Source organism: Thalassophryne amazonica, chromosome 19, assembly GCF_902500255.1.
Source record: "Thalassophryne amazonica chromosome 19, fThaAma1.1, whole genome shotgun sequence".
NCBI classification, from domain to species: domain Eukaryota; kingdom Metazoa; phylum Chordata; class Actinopteri; order Batrachoidiformes; family Batrachoididae; genus Thalassophryne; species Thalassophryne amazonica.
Genome location: NC_047121.1, coordinates 68,788,201 through 68,807,684, shown reverse-complemented (window position 1 = coordinate 68,807,684; position 19,484 = coordinate 68,788,201). Strand labels below are relative to the sequence as shown.

Below are 19,484 nucleotides of genomic sequence, written 5' to 3'. Positions count from 1 at the left end.
TTAGGAGAGTGTACAATAGGTGCTAATTAGAGCTGTTGTTTAGTCACTAGCCTATAGCAGTCGGCCTCTCGGTAGGAGGGGTCTGGTTAGGTTAAAAACTCCAGCTTTTGTTGGCTTCTGGTTTATTCTTCTCTACAAGAGTCAAGACAGAAGTCAGACTACCAGAGCAAGAATTTTAGCTGAGGAAGCTTCTGTGATTTGAAGCGAAACGTCCTCACGTCAAGCAACCCAGTCCAGTCGAAGATTCAAGCTTCTCTACTATGGAAACCACCTGGACAACTGAGAGCCTACACAGAAACATGTGGTTATACAACTAAATACTAGTTTAGTGATTCACAGGATTGCTAAAAAAGCAGTTTGAACATAAAAGTTTTGAGTTTGTAGCGTCAACAGCAGATGCTACTATTATTGTGAACACCCCCTTTTCTACTTTTTTTTTTACTAATAGCCCAATTTCATAGCCTTAAGAGTGTGCATATCATGAATGCTTGGTCTTGTTGGATTTGTGAGAATCTACTGAATCTACTGGTACCTTGTTTCCCATGTAACAATAAGAAATATACTCAAAACCTGGATTAATCTTTTTAGTCACATAGCACTACTATGATTCTGAACACTACTGTATAGTAAGTGGCAGTTGTGTGAATGAAAATGCCTTGTTGATGACACAGATGGAGAACGGGCGACTGCGTGACTCTAGCTTGTCAGGATGGACCACCATCTCTGAGGATTGTGTCCAACAACTTCTTGAGTCTATGCCACGAGGAATAAAAACTGCTCTGTCGGCAAAAGGGGCACCAACCTGTACTAGCAAGATGTACCTAATAAAGTGGCTGGTGAATGTAGATGAGTGGTGAGCACAGCTAACCGTAAAGTTTGCTTTGGTAACCATTAAACCGCGAAATGAAAAGTTAACTTTTATAGCGTTAAACTGCAAAAAATAAATAAATAAATAAAAATAGAGTAAGTTACTGCTAACTTTTAGTATTGACTTATCACTGTCAGCTACTGATAACCCAGTTTCAAGTTTAAGTACTGCAGGTGCTGCTGGGTAAATTCAAAGGTGATCACAAACAAAACTGACATGAAAAATAAATAAATAAAAAATAAAACATCAAACACTGTCATCATCTTTATCAAAATCACTAAATTGCACTATTAGAAATCACAGTTTATCTCTATATTATATATTTATAAACCTTTTACAGAGCTACGGCTCACCCGTATTGTGTTTACAAACACAAAACAAATGCACATGAAATAAATAAATAAAAATACTGACGTTTGAGCTGCTTACATAGTTTTTGTCCACAGTGTAACTTCTTGTCTTCTTACCAGCACTTTGACCTGTAAACCAGAAGTGTTAGCTAGCTCTCTGCGTTCATAAACAGAAACTAACATGTATGAGTTTAGAGTTTACAAACTTTTTTGACCATTAAATGTACTTACTTTACCAGCTGTTAGCGGACTGAAAGTTGGCGGAACTAAATTTAGCAGAAGCTAATTGGTCCGCTGATGGTTTTCAAAGTTAGCTGAAAAGCTAATCCACTAATGAAAATGTTATCTTTGCTAATTAGCAGTTAGCGGATTAGTGGAACTTTGCCCATCAGTGTGTAGATACAGTAGTCCAAAGACACACTTACTCCATCTTTCACATTTTGTAGCATGGCCATAAGACTGAAGAAAAAAGAACTGTAATCAGTGGTTGCTCACTTGTACACTGTCTGCTGGTTGATAGTGCAGGCTAACAAGGTTGAGAACCTTAATTTTTGTGAAATGGAGGATCATACATGTTACTTGTCATAAGAGAAGGCAAGCGAGCATGAACCCCGTACCCAAAGAAGTAAATTTAGTTAGTAAGTTTAGCAAGTTTATCTACTAGTGGTATGCACTTTAAAGTTTGGATCATGTGTGAATGCACACACACAGTAATCTGGTGTTGTCCAAAAAGGTCCATATTCTGCAAATATATCAAATTGCCGGGGGTGCAGCGGATCCAAATATGTGGTCAGTCAACATTCAGTTTTCCGACATAACTCTGATCATTCTCTTTGAAGACAACATGCAGTGGTTGCCTCAAGCACTGTGATAAAACATGCCGCCTCAAGCAAAATCAAAGCTGCTGATGTTCTAGGAATTTTGGAGTGGTCATTTAAATTCCAAGGCACTAGTCCAGACCAGTGTTTCCTATCCATTTATCCAGCCCAGTGTTCCAGCTAATGTGAAGCAAGAACAAAAATTATCAAGAATTTGTGAATAATCCTACATATTAATAACCACAGAGCTCAGAAGCAAGTCACTGATTCATAGACTTGGGGTGAAAAGTGGAACATGAGGTTCACAGAGGGGTTCAGAGTTCAGACAGCACCCACAGGGCAGGTCAGGTGATTCTCACAACAACAAAGGAGAAAACACAGCTGGGCCCGAAAGCAGAGTCGATTTTTCTAATCATCACCTGTAGACAAAAACCTTGGGTTGTAGCTGAAAGAAGCAGATGAGTTTCTTTAAAGAATCATCTGGTTCTTGGGCTCTGACATCCAGATGGAGCTCAGAATTTAAGTCTTTTTTTTGGCAACAATACTAATATACAACAATACCAATAATAATAATAATAATATTAATATTTGTATTATTATTTTGACGCAAATATGATCCTATACATGGTTAAAGGGAGATGAAAAATTGTCTCGAGAGAGAGAGAGAGAGAGAGAGAGAGAGAGAGAGAGAGAGAGAGAGAGAGAGAGGAGTTTTTTTTCCCCGTCACTCTGCAGCAGCATCATGAAGGAGTGAAGAACAACTCAACTGGCCGCCGGAGAAACGCGTTTGATCTGTAGTGTTTCATGAATTTGTTTTTGACGCTCTGTTCAGTTCCTGAAACGTCTTCATGAGGTTGTAAAAAGGTGTCGCTCTTTGGATCAAAAAGAAGGAGTCATGGAATACATAAAATTCCACGATACTCACCTCTCCATCGTCATTTTGATAAGTAAGTCATTTTACTCTCATTCCCGTTTTGCTGAAGCACCACCAAGCGTTTATCGTGGTGAAAGTTTTTCCTCTGATTGATCGAACCAATTTAGCAAACAACGTGTCAAATGAAACCCGCTGTTCGACTGCCGCAGTTTGGCTTCAAATGTCCCGTTAGTGTGGTTTGTGTGCGCACACGCTCGGGGTTTCTGAAATAGGACATTAGTGAAGTTGTCGTATTCTCCTGGGGTTCACTTTGATTTACATTTCTGAGCACTGCAGTGCAACAACACTTCGCAAGAAGAAGTGCTTCAGTTGCGTTCAGGGGCAGTGTTGGTTTTTCAATGCAGCAGAGTGTAAAAGTTAAAGTAATGAAAAGGGATGTTGTAACTCCTTACAAACATTAACGTTTACACCTAACAAAGAAAACAAAATATTAAACCAATTGCTGTCATATGTTATATGGCATACGTTAATTATTGTTGGTGAATTTAAATTCTCTTCTTTCTTGCTCCTTGTTCACCTGTTCCAGTCAGTGTTCATATGACTTGAGTGGAGTTTGTGTTTAAGCCTGACAGATGTGTGTCTTTTATGGACATTGACGTTATGAAGAGCTGATTTGGATGCCAGCAAACAGGTTTATTATTTTAACTTAGTCGTGACTCATTCAGTTTTACGGGACTTTCCTTATAGTGAAGACAGATTGTCTTCCCCCCAGAATCCAGTTGTCTTAAGATGGAAAGTTCACAGGCTTTAGAACCACAATGACCATCTGAGAGCTATTTTTCAAATTAGTCACCTTTACAGGCTGCACACATCTTCTACAGGTGCTACACTAAAATACGAAATGGGCGAAATGTAATGAAATGGAGCCAAATGGGGACTGATGATTACAAAATGGGGGTACAACGTAACAAAATGGAGCGAAATTTTATGAACATCTAAATGGGTCCATTATTGGGGCAGTGACTGAAGTTTCATCTCTTGAACACCAGATGGCACACCTGGCCGGTTTGCGTAAGGAGCACATTTCTGCATTTCCAAAATGCCACAAAGAACAACAAAAAATGTACTTAATTTACTCATATTGGAGTCAGTCTGGGTCAGTTGAGGTCAGTCTGGGTAAATTGTCACACCCCATTTTGCTCCATTTAGTTATATTTTACCAGGTGCGACCATTTACCCAAACTCAGACAAACTGATCCAGACTGACCTAAACTGACCCAAATATGACTAAATGAAGTAATTTTTTTTTATTTTCGGAAATGCGCTCCATTCTCAAAATGGTAGATTAAAAGCAAATGGCACTTACCTTTGCAGACGTACAGCTGCCTGCCTCGTCAGGTCTCGTAACATCAGATATCAAAGTTCAGAGTCCGTTGTATGTCGCCCCCCCCTGCCCCCCAAAAATTGCCGTTACTCACAAATGTACTTTAACATCCTTTGTTTGTTTCAGCATTCTGAAGAGACAGCAAGACAGAGGGAGGGAGGGAGAGCGCCTCGTACTGTTTTGAGAACGGAGTGCATTTCCAAAAACAAATAAAAGTACTTCATTTAGTCATGTTTAGGTCCATCGTTGGAGTCACTTTGGGTCAGTCTGGGTCAGTTTGGGTAAATTGCCGCACCCTCTTTTACCCCATTTCATAATTATCAGTCCCCATTTCACTTCATTTAATTACATTTTATCCATTTTGTATTTTAGTATAGCTGGATCTCTGTGGTGTAAAAGCTTTCTGGTGATTAAAAACAGTCCACAATAGCTGATATGATGACACCAACACACCAATATTTTTTCCTGCAACTGTTTCACCTTGGCCTGAATGGCCGCCCACCAAGGTGAAATCCATGCTATGAGACTACCTTGGGTCTAGGATAGGAACCGCTCAGGTAGACAACCGAACCATCGTGAAAGCAGCTATATCTGCTGCAGCCAGGTTAGAAGTGCGTGTCCCCCTTGGCCTTCTCCAGGCCAGCAGGGTCATCAACACTGGCAGATGCACCATCAATATTGCGCAATGTGAAGTTGCAAATTGAAAAACATTTAATGGAACCTCTCAAGTATTGCAAAAAAAGTTTTTTCACTTGCATGTGGTGGTTCTTCAGGTGATCTGAAAAAGCTCCATTTCGCAAAACTGATATGTGAACACTTTTTCCGCTGTGACATGACACGGTATGTGTAGTCAGAAGTGTTGGGGATTTTGTTAAACCTTATAAGAGATGATGTTACAGCGACATTCGATTTAAAAATAAATAAATAATGAAATCACAATATTTAGAGGGATTTACCCTTCTGTCACCATATTGTAATGACTGTTCTTGTGAGAGCCTTGCTGGGTTGACAGTTGTAGTAAGAGGACAAAACACAGCAGTCGCTTTTCATAATTCAATGGAAATGCTGTCATTTCAATACAGTGTTTTGTCTGTATTCTGAAAATATCATTTAACTTTTGCACAAATCTGTGATGAAAACTAAGCTACTGAGTTACCTGGATCATCTACTGTACTTTCAATTAAGGACTCTGTTTTCATTGCTCTTCTGTTTGTAAAGAAACTGTTGTACAATCTGTAAAAACCTTGTTACTTTTTGAATGGCCTAAGCAGTGGGTCACCCATCTGGGTCAGGTCTGCTTGAGGTCTCTTCCTCATTATCACCAGAGGGAGTTTTTCTTTACCAATGTCACCTGTCTGCTTGGTCAGGGGGGTTGGTAAGGTTAGACATTACTCATGTGAAATGCCTTGAGGGAGCTTTGTTGTGATTTGGCACTATACAAATAAAATAAATGGAACTGAAGTAAATTGAAACATGCACAGAGACACACACCATGTGGCCACAATGTCATAGCTAATGTTCCCTCACAACGCAAGTGATACCCTTAATGCTGGTCTCCTTAAATAACTGATTGTTTGTCACAAAGTCATTCCGGCAATACCCAAGGATCCTCCAAAGTGACCTAGTACCAAATACAGTCATCAAGTCGTCACCTTGGTCACTGATTATCGTCCAAATCACAACCATACAGCAAGACAGAAACCACCAAGACTCCAAGTACTTGGATATTTGTTCTCTTGCAAATACATCTGCATCACCAAACACTTCCACAAAGATAACTGGTGATTGTGAGTTCTTCTTGATTATTACAGCCAAACAGTTTCTATGAATGCCTTACATGTGAAAACAGTGAAATCAACTATTTTTCCTAAATGTCAAACTTTAGCATGATTGATTTAATCTGAAATTATATGTCAGTTTTGTTTTTGGCAGTTTCTTCAAGGCAGCCACAGAAAATTGTGTACATCTGCTATGAACTCCATTTGTTTTTTTTTTTTTCCCTCCAGATTGGTATATTGATTTGGCACAAATTCTGCACTGAATCCCCTTCTTCATGAAAGATTGGTTTGAAAAATCAAAGCTAATTTGTGGCAAAATTACTGCTGGCTGGGTAAAGGGAGGTGATAGTCTTAGGTTAGAGAGGTGAGCTTGTGATCAGAGGGTCCTCGGATTGATTCCTCTTCAGAGTTCAGACCAGAAAATCACTAAGGTTTCTTAATCCACAAATTCTTCCCATTGTGCAGTTGAGTGCCTTGCATGGAAGAACACTGACATCAGTGTGCATGTGTGAAAATGGGTGAATGTGAGGCATCAGTGGCATTATACAACCCCAATTCCAATGAAGTTGGGACATTGTGTAAAATGTAAATAAAAACAGAATACAATGATTTGCAAAACCTCTTCAACCTATATTCAATTGAATACACCACAAAGACAACATATTTAACGTTCAAACTGATAAACTTTTTTGTTTTTGTGCAAATATTTGCTCATTTTGAAATGGATGCCTGCAACACGTTTCAAAAAAGCTGGGACAGTGGTATGTTTCCCACTGTGTTACATCACCTTTCCTTCTAACAACACTCAATAAGCGTTTGGGAACTGAGGACACTAATTGTTGAAGCTTTGTAGGTGGAATTCTTTCCCATTCTTGCTTGATATACAACTTCAGTTGTTCAACAGCCATTGTCATATTTTGCACTTCATAATGCGCCACACATTTTCAATGGGCAGGCCAGTCTAGTACCCGCTCTCTTTTACTACGAAGCCACGCTGTTGTAACACGTGCAGAATGCGGCTTGACATTGTCTTGCTGAAATAAGCAGGGACGTCCCTGAAAAAGACTTGCTTGGATGGCAGCATGTGTTGCTCCAAAACCTGGATGTACCTTTCAGCATTGATGGTGCCATCATAGATGTGTAAGTTGCCCATGCCATGGGCACTAACACACCCCCATACCATCACAGATGCTGGCTTTTGAACCTTGCACTGGTAACAATCTGGATGGTCTTTTTCCTCTTTTGTCTGGAGAACACGACATCCATGATTTCCAAAAACAATTTGAAATGTGGACTCATCAGACCACAGCACACTTTTCCACTTTGCGTTTGTCCATTTCAAATGAGCTCGGGCCCAGAGAAGGCGGCGGTGTTTCTGGATGTTGTTGATGTATGGCTTTCACTTTGCATGGTAGAGTTTTAACTTGCACTTGTAGATGTAGCGACGAACAGTGTTAACTGACAGTGTTCCTGAGCCCACGCAGTAAGATCCTTTACACAATGATGTTGGTTTTTAATGCAGTGCCACCTGAGGCCATCGATGGTCACGGGCATTCAGTGTTGGTTTTCAGCTTTGCTGCTTATGTGTTGAAAGTTCTCCAGATTCTGTGAATCGTCTGATCATATTATGGACTGTAGATGATGGAATCTCTAAATTCCTTGCAATTGAACGATGAGAAACATTGTTCTTAAACTATTGGATTTTTTTTTTTTACACAGTTGTTCACAAAGTGGTGATCCTCGCCCCATCTTTGCTTGTGAATGGCTGAGCCTTTTTGGGATGCTCCTTTTATACCAAATCATGACACTCGCCTGTTCCCAAACAGGTGTTCTTTGAGCATTCATCAACTTTCCCAGTCTTTTGTTGCCCCGTCCCAACTTTTTTGAAACGTGTTGCAGGCATCCATTTCAAAATGAGCAAATATTTGCACAAAAACAATAAAGTTTATCAGTTTGAACATTAAATAGCTTGTCTTTGTGGTGTATTCAATAGAATATAGGTTGAAGAGGATTTTCAAATCATTGTATCCCATTTTTATTTACATTTCACACAACATCCCAACTTCATTGGAATTGGGGTTGTAAAATTGCTGTCCATTTACCATTCGAAAGCACATTCTCTGGAGCAAATAATACAGTTTTATTTTTCTCCTGACTTGCATTCTAAATCCAAAATACAGAGACTTTGAATTTGCACAGAATGAGACCTGAAGAAGAAAAGGCTCAGGAACAGTAAAAATCAGTTTGCCTGAGAGGTTGGAGATGATGCCCTCAAAAGCCTCAAGGTAACATTTCTCAATAGTGTTGTAGACTCTGCTTTGATGTCAGTGCAAGAGTGGTGCAAGACACCGAGTCAGGTTAAAGATTCAGAGTACTATTTGATTTCAGTAAAGTTCAATGAATGTCCAAGAAGGTCTTGAAAAACCCAGTGGACTGAAATGCAGATGAGGGTGACAGAGGCAGAAACTCCTGATATTTATAGACCTGAGATGGAGATGCTTACATTTCTGCATAATAATCAGATTCAAGAGGTTCATCTGAATCTCTGTATTGCTTGGTGTGCTGCATGAACTGTCCCTGTTAAGTTGCCTCTGCTGAGCAAAGTTTCTCAAAACCTAAGCTCAATAATACACACCTGCATTAATCAGTGTGACAGGAATGTCTACGTGGTCTTGTGAGGCAATTATGCTTAGGGCACCCAAATGGCTAGCAGTGGCCATGGCAATGCAAGATAAATATTTATTAAGAAAATTTAGGCTTTGAGCAAAATATGGCTCAAGAAGGACTTACCAATAGTAAATTAATGGATTGACCAAGCATATGAAAATTCAGTAAAGTATGTCTTCTATAAGACATTCCAATTCTAAGGTAGAACTCTACAAGTGTATACTAAGGTGTATCTAAATATCTATAAAAAGAAAGTAGAATAGAGTAGAATAGAGTCACTTAGGTGCCTGGTCTTGAGAAACAGGGATTGTTCTTAAAATGCTTGGTTGATTCCGTTAAATTGTTTGTTAAATTAAATTTGTTAAATTTGCACTAGGGGTGTAACAATTAACCGATACAAATCAAAAAAACATTTTAATGTAATATATATGAATACATTGATACACGGGCCCCTGAATGGCTTGATTTTAACGTTATAAATCAGTTACGTTAAGCTTGTTTTGCTCCTACGTCTGTGTTTTCAAAGTCTTTTAAAAATTCAGAGGCCATCGCTAGTCTATTGCAAGACTAGTCACAGCTAGGATCATTTAACTTTGTGAGATCAAAACAAAATGAACATGTCTAACTGTTGTAGACGGTATAACAGATAAATGAACACACTTGAACTTTACTTGGGGTTCAAAATTTGTGAATACTGTCAGACCGCCTCAGAAAGGGAAAGTTATGCTATGCTACCTATCCTATGCTAACAAATTAGGTTCTTCTTTAGGGCGTCTCCTATGCTGCCCTTTCTGCTACTGAATTTGGTGTTGCCCCCATTGGTTAAAAAACAAAACAAAAAAGTCTAGCAGAGACAGAACAGTTGCAGTACAGTAATAACAACCTGAAAAAAGCCCCTAGTTGTTGATGAAATATGTACGTATTTGAAGATTTTGGCTTATTCTAATTGATCATGGAAAATCAATGTCTGCATTAAACAAAGAATATTTCAGGAAATCATTCCATAATAATTGTATCAGATTTTTATTATTGAGAGATGCACACCTTATACTTAAAAAGGATGGACATTGTTGACTGGTTCATTAGTTTGTTTGTTTTGCTTGGTTGTATTTTTGTTCAGCTCTTGAATTTTGTCTAATTGGAACTTTTGTGTTTCCCTTTCTCAAAAAAAAAAAAAAAACACGATAAAAAGTAAATGGCAAAAATATAGAAATAAACTGAATGGCGACAAAACAGTTTTTTCGTTGTTGTTGACGTTTGATCAGGATGTGTTGCCTGGAAAAGGTTTCATTGGCTAGTGATGCTGCTGTATAGTGTGCTGCCTTCCAACCCTCTCCCACTGCGGTGCTTTACGTACCAGCGCTTTGATCATGCAGCAGCAATTTGTAGATGGTGTTCAGCGGAACATGAGTATGGAACGTTTGAGGAAGGAGCCAAGCTGAAGTTGCGGAATTGCAGAAGTGACCACACTTCATCTTGGCATGTTTGGGAGGAAAAGTAGAATGCAGCTGAAATACACAGGATTAAAAATTTGCCAGGTGGTGAGGAGGGTCAAAACGCTGCTGCAGGGAGTAATGAAATGCACACGTCACTTGTATCAGAGTCAAACATGACACATTGCTGGTAAAGAACTCTACTGTGTTGTTTTTAGTGGCTGTCATCAATTGCACAGTTCGTCAAGTACAATGGACAAAATTAAAGTAATTGATAAGGCCACTGATAAGTATATCGGAATTGCAGAAATAGGCTGGGGGTCCTGGTTGGCAGACACCCAGTCCATCCTCAAACCTCTACAAAGTAACCATCTATGTGACAGCCAGGAGATACAGTAGTGTTCAGAATAATAGTAGTGCTATGTGACTAAAAAGATTAATCCAGGTTTTGAGTATATTTCTTATTGTTACATGGGAAACAAGGTACCAGTAGATTCAGTAGATTCGGTAGTAAAAAAAAAAGTAGAAAAGGGGGTGTTCACAATAATAGTAGTGTGGCATTCAGTCAGTGAGTTCGTCAATTTTGTGGAACAAACAGGTGTGAATCAGGTGTCCCCTATTTAAGGATGAAGCCAGCACCTGTTGAACATGCTTTTCTCTTTGAAAGCCTGAGGAAAATGGGACGTTCAAGACATTGTTCAGAAGAACAGCGTAATTTGATTAAAAAGTTGATTGGAGAGGGGAAAACTTATATGCAGGTGCAAAAAATTATAAGCTGTTCATCTACAATGATCTCAAATGCTTTAAAATGGACAAAAAAAAAGACGCGTGGAAGAAAACGGAAAACAACCATCAAAATGGATAGAAGAATAACCAGAATGGCAAAGGCTCACTCATTGATCAGCTCCAGGATGATCAAAGACAGTCTGGAGTTACCTGTAAGTGCTGTGACAGTTAGAAGACACCTGTGTGAAGCTAATTTATTTGCAAGAATCCCCCGCAAAGTCCCTCTGTTAAATAAAATATGTGCAGAAGAGGTTACAATTTGCCAAAGAACACATCAACTGGCCTAAAGAGAAATGGAGGAATATTTTGTGGACTGATGAGAGTAAAATTGTTCTTTTTTGGTCCAAGGGCCGCAGACAGTTTGTGAGACAACCCCCAAACTCTGAATTCAAGCCACAGTTCACAGTGAAGACAGTGAAGCATGGTGGTGCAAGCATCATGATATGGGCACGTTTCTCCTACTATGGTGTTGGGCCTATATATTGCATACCAGGTATCATGGATCAGTTTGGATATGTCAAAATACTTGAAGAGGTCATGTTGCCTTATGCTGAAGAGGACATGCCCTTGAAATGGGTGTTTCAACAAGACAATGACCCCAAGCACACTAGTAAACCAGCAAAATCTTGGTTCCAAACCAACAAAATTAATGCCTTGCAGATGTGAAGAAATCATGAAAAACTGTGGTTATACAACTAAATACTAGTTTAGTGATTCACAGGATTGATAAAAAAGCAGATTGAACATAATAGTTTTGAGTTTGTAGCGTCAACAGCAGATGCTACTATTATTGTGAACACCCCCTTTTCTACTTTTTTTTTTACTAATAGCCCAATTTCATAGCCTTAAGAGTGTGCATATCTTGAATGCTTGGTCTTGTTGGATTTGTGAGAATCTACTGAATCTACTGGTACCTTGTTTCCCATGTAACAATAAGAAATATACTCAAAACCTGGATTAATCTTTTTAGTCACATAGCACTACTATTATTCTGAACACTACTGTGTGTGCACAGCCAACTTGACCTTTTCCCAATGTTGGAGTCCTCAACACAGAGGCATTTGCTCACTGGATTATGCCCAGAAAACCATGTGACATTGCCAGACTGTTGTGGTTAATGTTCCTTCACAATGCAAGGAGTGCACATCATCTGTGTCTCCCTACGTAACCATTTGTTTGATGCAGTCATTCCAACAGTATCCAACAATCCTCCAAAGAGACATGGTTACCAAAGACATCTAGTCATCGTGCTAGGTCACTGGTCAGCGTCCAAGTCTCACAATCATACAGTAAGACTAAAAGCATCAGGACACAAAAGAAATGGCACTTTTTTCTCCTGCAAAGATATTGGTATCACCAAACACCTCTATCCAAGACTTCATGACTCCATAAGCTCTTCCTAAATATCTCTCTATCTTAAAATTTGAGGACCAGAGACATGAATGTCACTGATAAATCTCTCTACAAGTTCAACCCTTTGACCACATGCAGGAAGCAAGTGAAGGGTTTGATTGGCTGAGGCCGTCGTTGGTTGTCCCATTATTATTATTACTTTCTTGGTTTTTTGGTATTGTCACTGTATTGCTTCATACTCTTGTCCAGCTGTTAGCGATAATACACAATGCTGTAATTTGCCGACCACCATAAAACATCACCAAGATAACGACTCAGATCCTCTGGATATCAAATTAATTTGAAGATTCTTTTAGAGCCTTTTGTTCTCAATCAAAGATCACTGCTGTGCAAAGCATAAGCCACGAGGCTAACAGCAAACATGGATTAGGGCCCCCTTCACACATAGTACGAATAAGTACAACTCAGGGTGAGTCACGGCGAAACTGCTCATATGAGCGAATCACGAAAAATCGCGCAGACGGGCAGGCGTGCATGATCCCGTTGCGACGGTTCATGCACGAGATGGAGGTCTTTCAAGCAGGAACACAGTGCAAGCAGCTCCACCACATCACGCCGCTGATGTGGAGAACAGTAAAATAAAAACCAGCTGTATAATTAATATCAGTGGGTTGATATAAATAATACATTAAAGGTGATGCAATACAGAACCCCGCGGTTAAAAAACCCTGGTTAAAAAAAAATTTCACTCACCCGAAAGGTGCGGAAAATACCTGATATCAAGAAGGACATTGACATATTTAAAAAAAAATAAAACTACACACCTTATAAAAACACATCATTTTATTGAATTCTTCTTATCAAACAGGCAATACAAGTATGATCAGTCTGTTCCTCTGTAGATAACCCACGGTTATCTACATGTCCACATCTGCTGGCGTCATATCTAGCCAGTCTTGTGGATGGCGCGCCACAGGACTGACACCGCGTCATGTGGAACAGAGCTCACGTTGGTCACGTGACATTCAGAGCGCTACTGCCTGTTATGATCTGACGGTCCAAATTACCTGGGGTAGCTTGTCAATGTGTGCAACCGCGCTCGCTGCAGCCCATTGCAACAGCGAAAAAGATACACATTACATTTTTGCAAGAAACACATCTGACAACATAAGAACATGAAAAGCTAAAGGGATTTGGTTATAAACAATACATATTATAGTTCATATAGGGGTAACCACAAAAGAGGGATAGCAATCTTGATATCAAACTCTGTTAAATTTGAAAATATGAAATAAATATTGACAAAGAGGGGAGCTATATCATGCTAAAGGGTAAAGTGGAAAATAATCTAATGACACTAGTGAATATTTGTGCCCCTCCTGAAAGTAATAAACATTTTTTTAAGTCCCTATTTGATATTGCAATGGAAACTGAGGGAATCTGTATATGTGGAGCGGGTCTGAATGTGGTACTAAATCACAATCTGGATACAATGAGCAAAAAGAAGACTAAAAATCATTTAACAAAACTACTCAATACATTTTGTGCAGAACTGGGACTGGTAGACATCTGGAAAAACCTCCACCCTCTGGAGAAAGTTTATACACATTATTTGGTGCCACATTCCGTCCACTGTAGGATAGACTACTTCTTCACATAGAAAGGAGATTGCTATAGGGTAACATATTCTAAAATTGGGGTAGCTGATGTTTCAGACCATAATGCAATATATTTAACTATTCAAATTGAAAGTAAAAAGGAGGACACATTGTGGTGACTAAATGTGGGGATACTAAATAATAAAAGTCAATATATTAAATCCAAAATTGAGAGATTTCTAAAAGAAAATGATAATGACATGGTGGATCCATCAATACTATGGGACTCTCTCAAAGCTGTAATACGAGGCAGGTTAATTGCGAGGATGATATAGATGATGAAAATGAGAATGGAAACAGATCTGATCTCAGATTTGAAAGACTCAGAACAGATATATGACAAAAATCAGGATCAGAAAAATTACGAACAAATACAAAATTTGAAGAGAGGCATGGATGAGATATTGGGTCAAGAGGTAGAGAAAAAGCTAGATTCACAAAACAGGTATATTATGAATTGAGCCCTAAATCCACTAAATTACTCATTATTATTATTATGAAAACAGCAGGCTGTTAATACAATCCATAAAATAAAAACCCTAATACAAACAAATTGATGACTGAGCCAAAAGAAATAGAACATATCTTCAGGGAGTACTATAAAGAACTATATACACAAACATTGACGGTAGATACTAAATTAATGAGATTTTTTTTAAAATACACTTGACCTACCTAGTATTGGAGAGAAACAAAATAAGTTACAGCAGGTAGGTTAAAAACAAACAAAGCCTCTGGTAGTGACGGCTTTCCTGTAGAGTGGTATAAAATATTTCAAAATGAACTGAGTCCTCTTCTCCATAGGACTTTTAATTGGATTATGAAAGAAGGTAAAATACCCTCATTATGGAAAGAAGCAATTATAACACTTATCCTTAAAGAAAACAAAGATAAGGAAAATTGTAATAATGTAGATAGACCCATATCAATTCTAAACGTGGACTATAAATTATACACTTCAGTTATATAATTATTATGTAAACGGTTTGAAAAGTTCATGCCAGATTGAATTGATGAAGATCAAACAGGATTTATATCAGGCCGACAAATACAAGACAACATTGGAAGAGCACTACACGTCATACATAAAACACAAAAAGAAGGTTTTAACACAGCTATGTAAGCCTCAAAGCAGAAAAGGCATTCGAGAGACTAAATTGGGACTTTTTATACCAAACACTAAGAAAATTTGGCTTCACTGAAGAATCAGTTAAATGTATCAAGTCAATTTATCAACAACCTACTGCAAGGATAAAGGTGAATGGATCACTATCTGCCAGATTTGTACTAGGTAGGGGGTCAAGTCAGGGATGCTGTCTTAGCCCCACATTGTTCCTCATCTGTATAGAACCATTGGCACAAGTGATCCATCAGGAGACGGAATTAAAGGGTGTAACTGTTGGGAATGGGGAACAAAAAATTGGCCTCTTTGCGGATGACGTGGTGCTATATTTAACAGATGTAGACACTTCCTTCCTGCGAATGATGGAAATTATAAAAAATTCAATTACTATGCAGGATATATATTAAATCTGGCAAAAACCCAGATTCTCTCATTTAATCACACCCCCTCACTAGAAATCAAGCATAAATACAGTGTCAAATGGGATTCAAAACAAATGAAATACTTAGGGGTGTACATATATAACCAGAAATATGTGAAATTTGTATTTGTAATATGGGGCTAATTACAACTATACAGAATAATATAAGAAAGGACATACAACCCCAATTCTAATGAAGTTGGGACATTGTGTGAAATAAATAAAAACAGAATACAATGATTTGCAAATCCTCTTCAACCTATATCAAATCAAATCAATTTTATTTATATAGCGCCAAATCACAACAACAGTTGCCCCAAGGCGCTTTATATTGCAAGGCAAAAGCCATACAATAATTATAGATAAACACCAATGGTCAAAACGACCCCCTATGAGCAAGCACTTGGTGACAGTGGGAAGGAAAAAACTCCCTTTTAACAGGAAGAAACCTCCAGCAGAACCAGGCTCAGGGAGGGGCAGTCTTCTGCTGGGACTGGTTGGGGCTAAGGGGAGAGAATCAGGAAAAAGACATGCTGTGGAAGAGAGCAGAGATCAATCACTAATGATTAAAAGCAGAGTGGTGCATACAGAGCAAAAAGAGAAAGAAACACTCAGTGCATCATGGGAACCCCCCAGCAGTCTAAGTCTATAGAAGCATAACTAAGGGATGGTTCAGGGTTACCTGATCCAGCCCTAACTATAAGCTTTAGCAAAAAGGACAGTTTTAAGCCTAATCTTAAAAGTAGAGAGGGTGTCTGTCTCCCTGATCCGAATTGGGAGCTGGTTCCAGAGGAGAGGAGCCTGAAAGCTGAAGGCTCTGCCTCCCATTCTACTCTTACAAACCCTAGGAACTACAAGTAAGCCTGCAGTCTGAGAGCAAAGCGCTCTATTGGGGTGATATGGTACTATGAGGTCCCTAAGATAAGTTGGGACCTGATTATTCAAAACCTTATAAGTAAGAAGAAGAATTTTAAATTCTATTGTAGAATTAACAGGAAGCCAATGAAGAGAGGCCAATATGGGTGACATATGCTCTCTCCTTCTAGTCCCTGTCAGTACTCTAGCTGCAGCATTTTGAATTAACTGAAGGCTTTTCAGGGAACTTTTAGGACAACCTGATAATAATGAATTACAATAGTCCAGCCTAGAGGAAATAAATGCATGAATTAGTTTTTCAGCATCACTCTGAGACAAGACCTTTCTAATTTTAGAGATATTGCGCAAATGCAGAAAAGCAGTCCTACATATTTGTTTAATATGCGCATTGAATGACATATCCTGATCAAAAATGACTCCAAGATTTCTCACAGTATTACTAGAGGTCAGGGTAATGCCATCCAGAGTAAGGATCTGGTTAGACACCATGTTTCTAAGATTTGTGGGGCCAAGTACAATAACTTCAGTTTTATCTGAGTTTAAAAGCAGGAAATTAGAGGTCATCCATGTCTTTATGTCTGTAAGACAATCCTGCAGTTTAGCTAATTGGTGTGTGTCCTCTGGCTTCATGGATAGATAAAGCTGGGTATATTCAATTGAATGCACCACAAAGGCAAGATATTTAATGTTCAAACTGATACACTTTTTTTTTTTTTGTACAAATATTTGCCCATTTTGAAATGGATGCCTGTAACGATGGTCCACTTACCTGATGGATTTTAGTAGCAAGATAAATACAGTGAGAATGAATATTTTGCCAAGGTTACTGTATTTATTTCAATCCCTGCCAATAGAAATTCCACCAAAACAGTTTATAGAATGGGATAAATTAGTATCCACGTTAGGGATGGGACCGATCCGATCATGGATCGGTATTGAGTTCTGATCAGTAGGCCTCTACTGGTGGTTGGCTCTCACTGCGGTATTGTATCACTTCCTGTTCCGGAGCACAGCGGTGTTTTGCTGTATCTGTTAGCTGTTTAATCTGCGCAGTTAGATTGATCTAGTTAACTAGATAAGGATTTGTTTCACAGTGTAATCTTCACGTGCCTTAACTAAAGCACTCCCTCTGCTGAATCACCTCTAAATTATTTACACATTATTCACTTTGTGTGTTTTTAGGAATCCGCTAGCTTAGCGCAGCTACTAGCTCTTAGCCGGTTTAGCATGGCGGCTTCTCCTGTCTCTCCTGCACTTTTCTGATCTGGGTGTTGTGTGGGCCGCCAGAAGAGGAGGTACTGCTGGCCCACCACCAGAGGGCGCCCTGCCTGAAGTGCGGGCTTCAGGCACGAGAGGGCGCAGTCGCCTCACAGGAGCAGCCAGGGTGACAGCTGTCACGCATCACCTGCAACAGCTGTTACCCATCATCTGATCAGCAGGGGAATATCAGCAGGACGACGCCTCCACCTCTTTGCCGAGATATCGTTCTACCTGGAAGGTAACGTGCTCAGCTGACTGGTTAACAGTGATCTTTTGTGACTTTTGTGAGTTGTTTAGCTGACTCCTTTTCCAACGAGTGGTGGAGGTAGTTTTCCTGCCGTACGGATTCCTGGGTGCAGACGCACCCACATTTAATTGTTCTTTTGTTCCTCGCCAGCAGTACCAGGTCCGACACGCGAAGGCAGTGGCCACCTGGGAGTTCGGGACTTGGCGGCTCCAGTATTCCCGGGGTCTGGTGGCGGAGGAAATCGTGTGGTTCCGGTTCTGCTTTGGACAGACGTCTCCTATCTTCGAGCCTGCCCACACGACACCTTTTGTGATTTGGCTTTTGTCTATTGTTGTAATCTGATTGTATTTGTTGTGCCCATTCACAACAGTAAAGTGTTAATTGACCTCATCCATTGTCCGTTCATTTGCGCCCCCTGTTGTGGGTCCGTGTACCTACACTTTCCCAACACTGGGTGTGAAATGTTTAGTTATTCCTCGGCCTCCTTTAGCAGTAATGGTACTTGTAATAAGTGTAGCTTATTCGTAGCTTTGGAGGCCAGGCTGGGCGAATTGGAGACTCGGCTCCGCACCGTGGAAAATTATACAGCTAGCCAGGCCCCTGTAGTCGGTGCGGACCAAGGTAGCTTAGCCGCCGTTAGTTTCCCTCTGGCAGATCCCGAGCAGCCGGGAAAGCAGGCCGACTGGGTGACTGTGAGGAGGAAGCGTAGTCCTAAACAGAAGCCCCATGTACACCGTCAACCCGTTCACATCTCTAACCGTCTTTCCCCACTCGACGACACACCCGCTGAGAATCAAACTCTGGTTACTGGCGACTCTGTTTTGAGAAATGTGAAGTTAGTGACGCCAGAAACCATAGTCAATTGTCTTCCGGGGGCCAGAGCAGGCGACATTGAAGGAAATTTGAAACTGCTGGCTAAGGCTAAGCATAAATTTGGTAAGATTGTAATTCACGTCGGCAGTAATGACACCCGGTTACGCCAATCGGAGGTCACTAAAATTAACATTGAATCGGTGTGTAACTTTGCAAAAACAATGTCGGACTCTGTAGTTTTCTCTGGGCCCCTCCCCAATCGGACCGGGAGTGACATGTTTAGCCGCATGTTCTCCTTGAATTGCTGGCTGTCTGAGTGGTGTCCAAAAAATGAGGTGGGCTTCATAGATAATTGGCAAAGCTTCTGGGGAAAACCTGGTCTTGTTAGGAGAGACGGCATCCATCCCGCTTTGGATGGAGCAGCTCTCATTTCTAGAAATCTGGCCAATTTTCTTAAATCCTCCAAACCATGACTATCCAGGGTTGGGACCAGGAAGCAGAGTTGTAGTCTTACACACCTCTCTGCAGCTTCTCTCCCCCTGCCATCCCCTCATTACCTCATCCCCGTAGAGACGGTGTCTGCTCCCAGACCACCAACAACCAGTAAAAATCTAGTTAAGCATAAAAATTCAAAAAGAAAAAATAATATAACACCTTCAACTGCCCACAGACTAAAACAGTTAAATGTGGTCTTTTAAACATTAGGTCTCTCTCTTCTAAGTCCCTGTTAGTAAATGATATAATAATTGATCAACATATTGATTTATTCTGCCTT

At 39.8% G+C, this 19,484-nt stretch overlaps 1 protein-coding gene across 1 annotated transcript in view; it reads left to right on the top strand.

Moving 5' to 3' along the window:
* Positions 1–2,773: 2,773 nt before the first annotated feature.
* Positions 2,774–19,484, top strand: part of ltk (leukocyte receptor tyrosine kinase) — a 134,092-nt gene continuing 117,381 nt past the window's right edge. Inside the window, exon 1 of the mRNA XM_034159725.1 lies at positions 2,774–2,983. Coding sequence (XP_034015616.1) covers positions 2,932–2,983 — 52 coding nt within the window. The 5' untranslated portion in view covers positions 2,774–2,931. The remainder of the gene's footprint in view (positions 2,984–19,484) is intronic.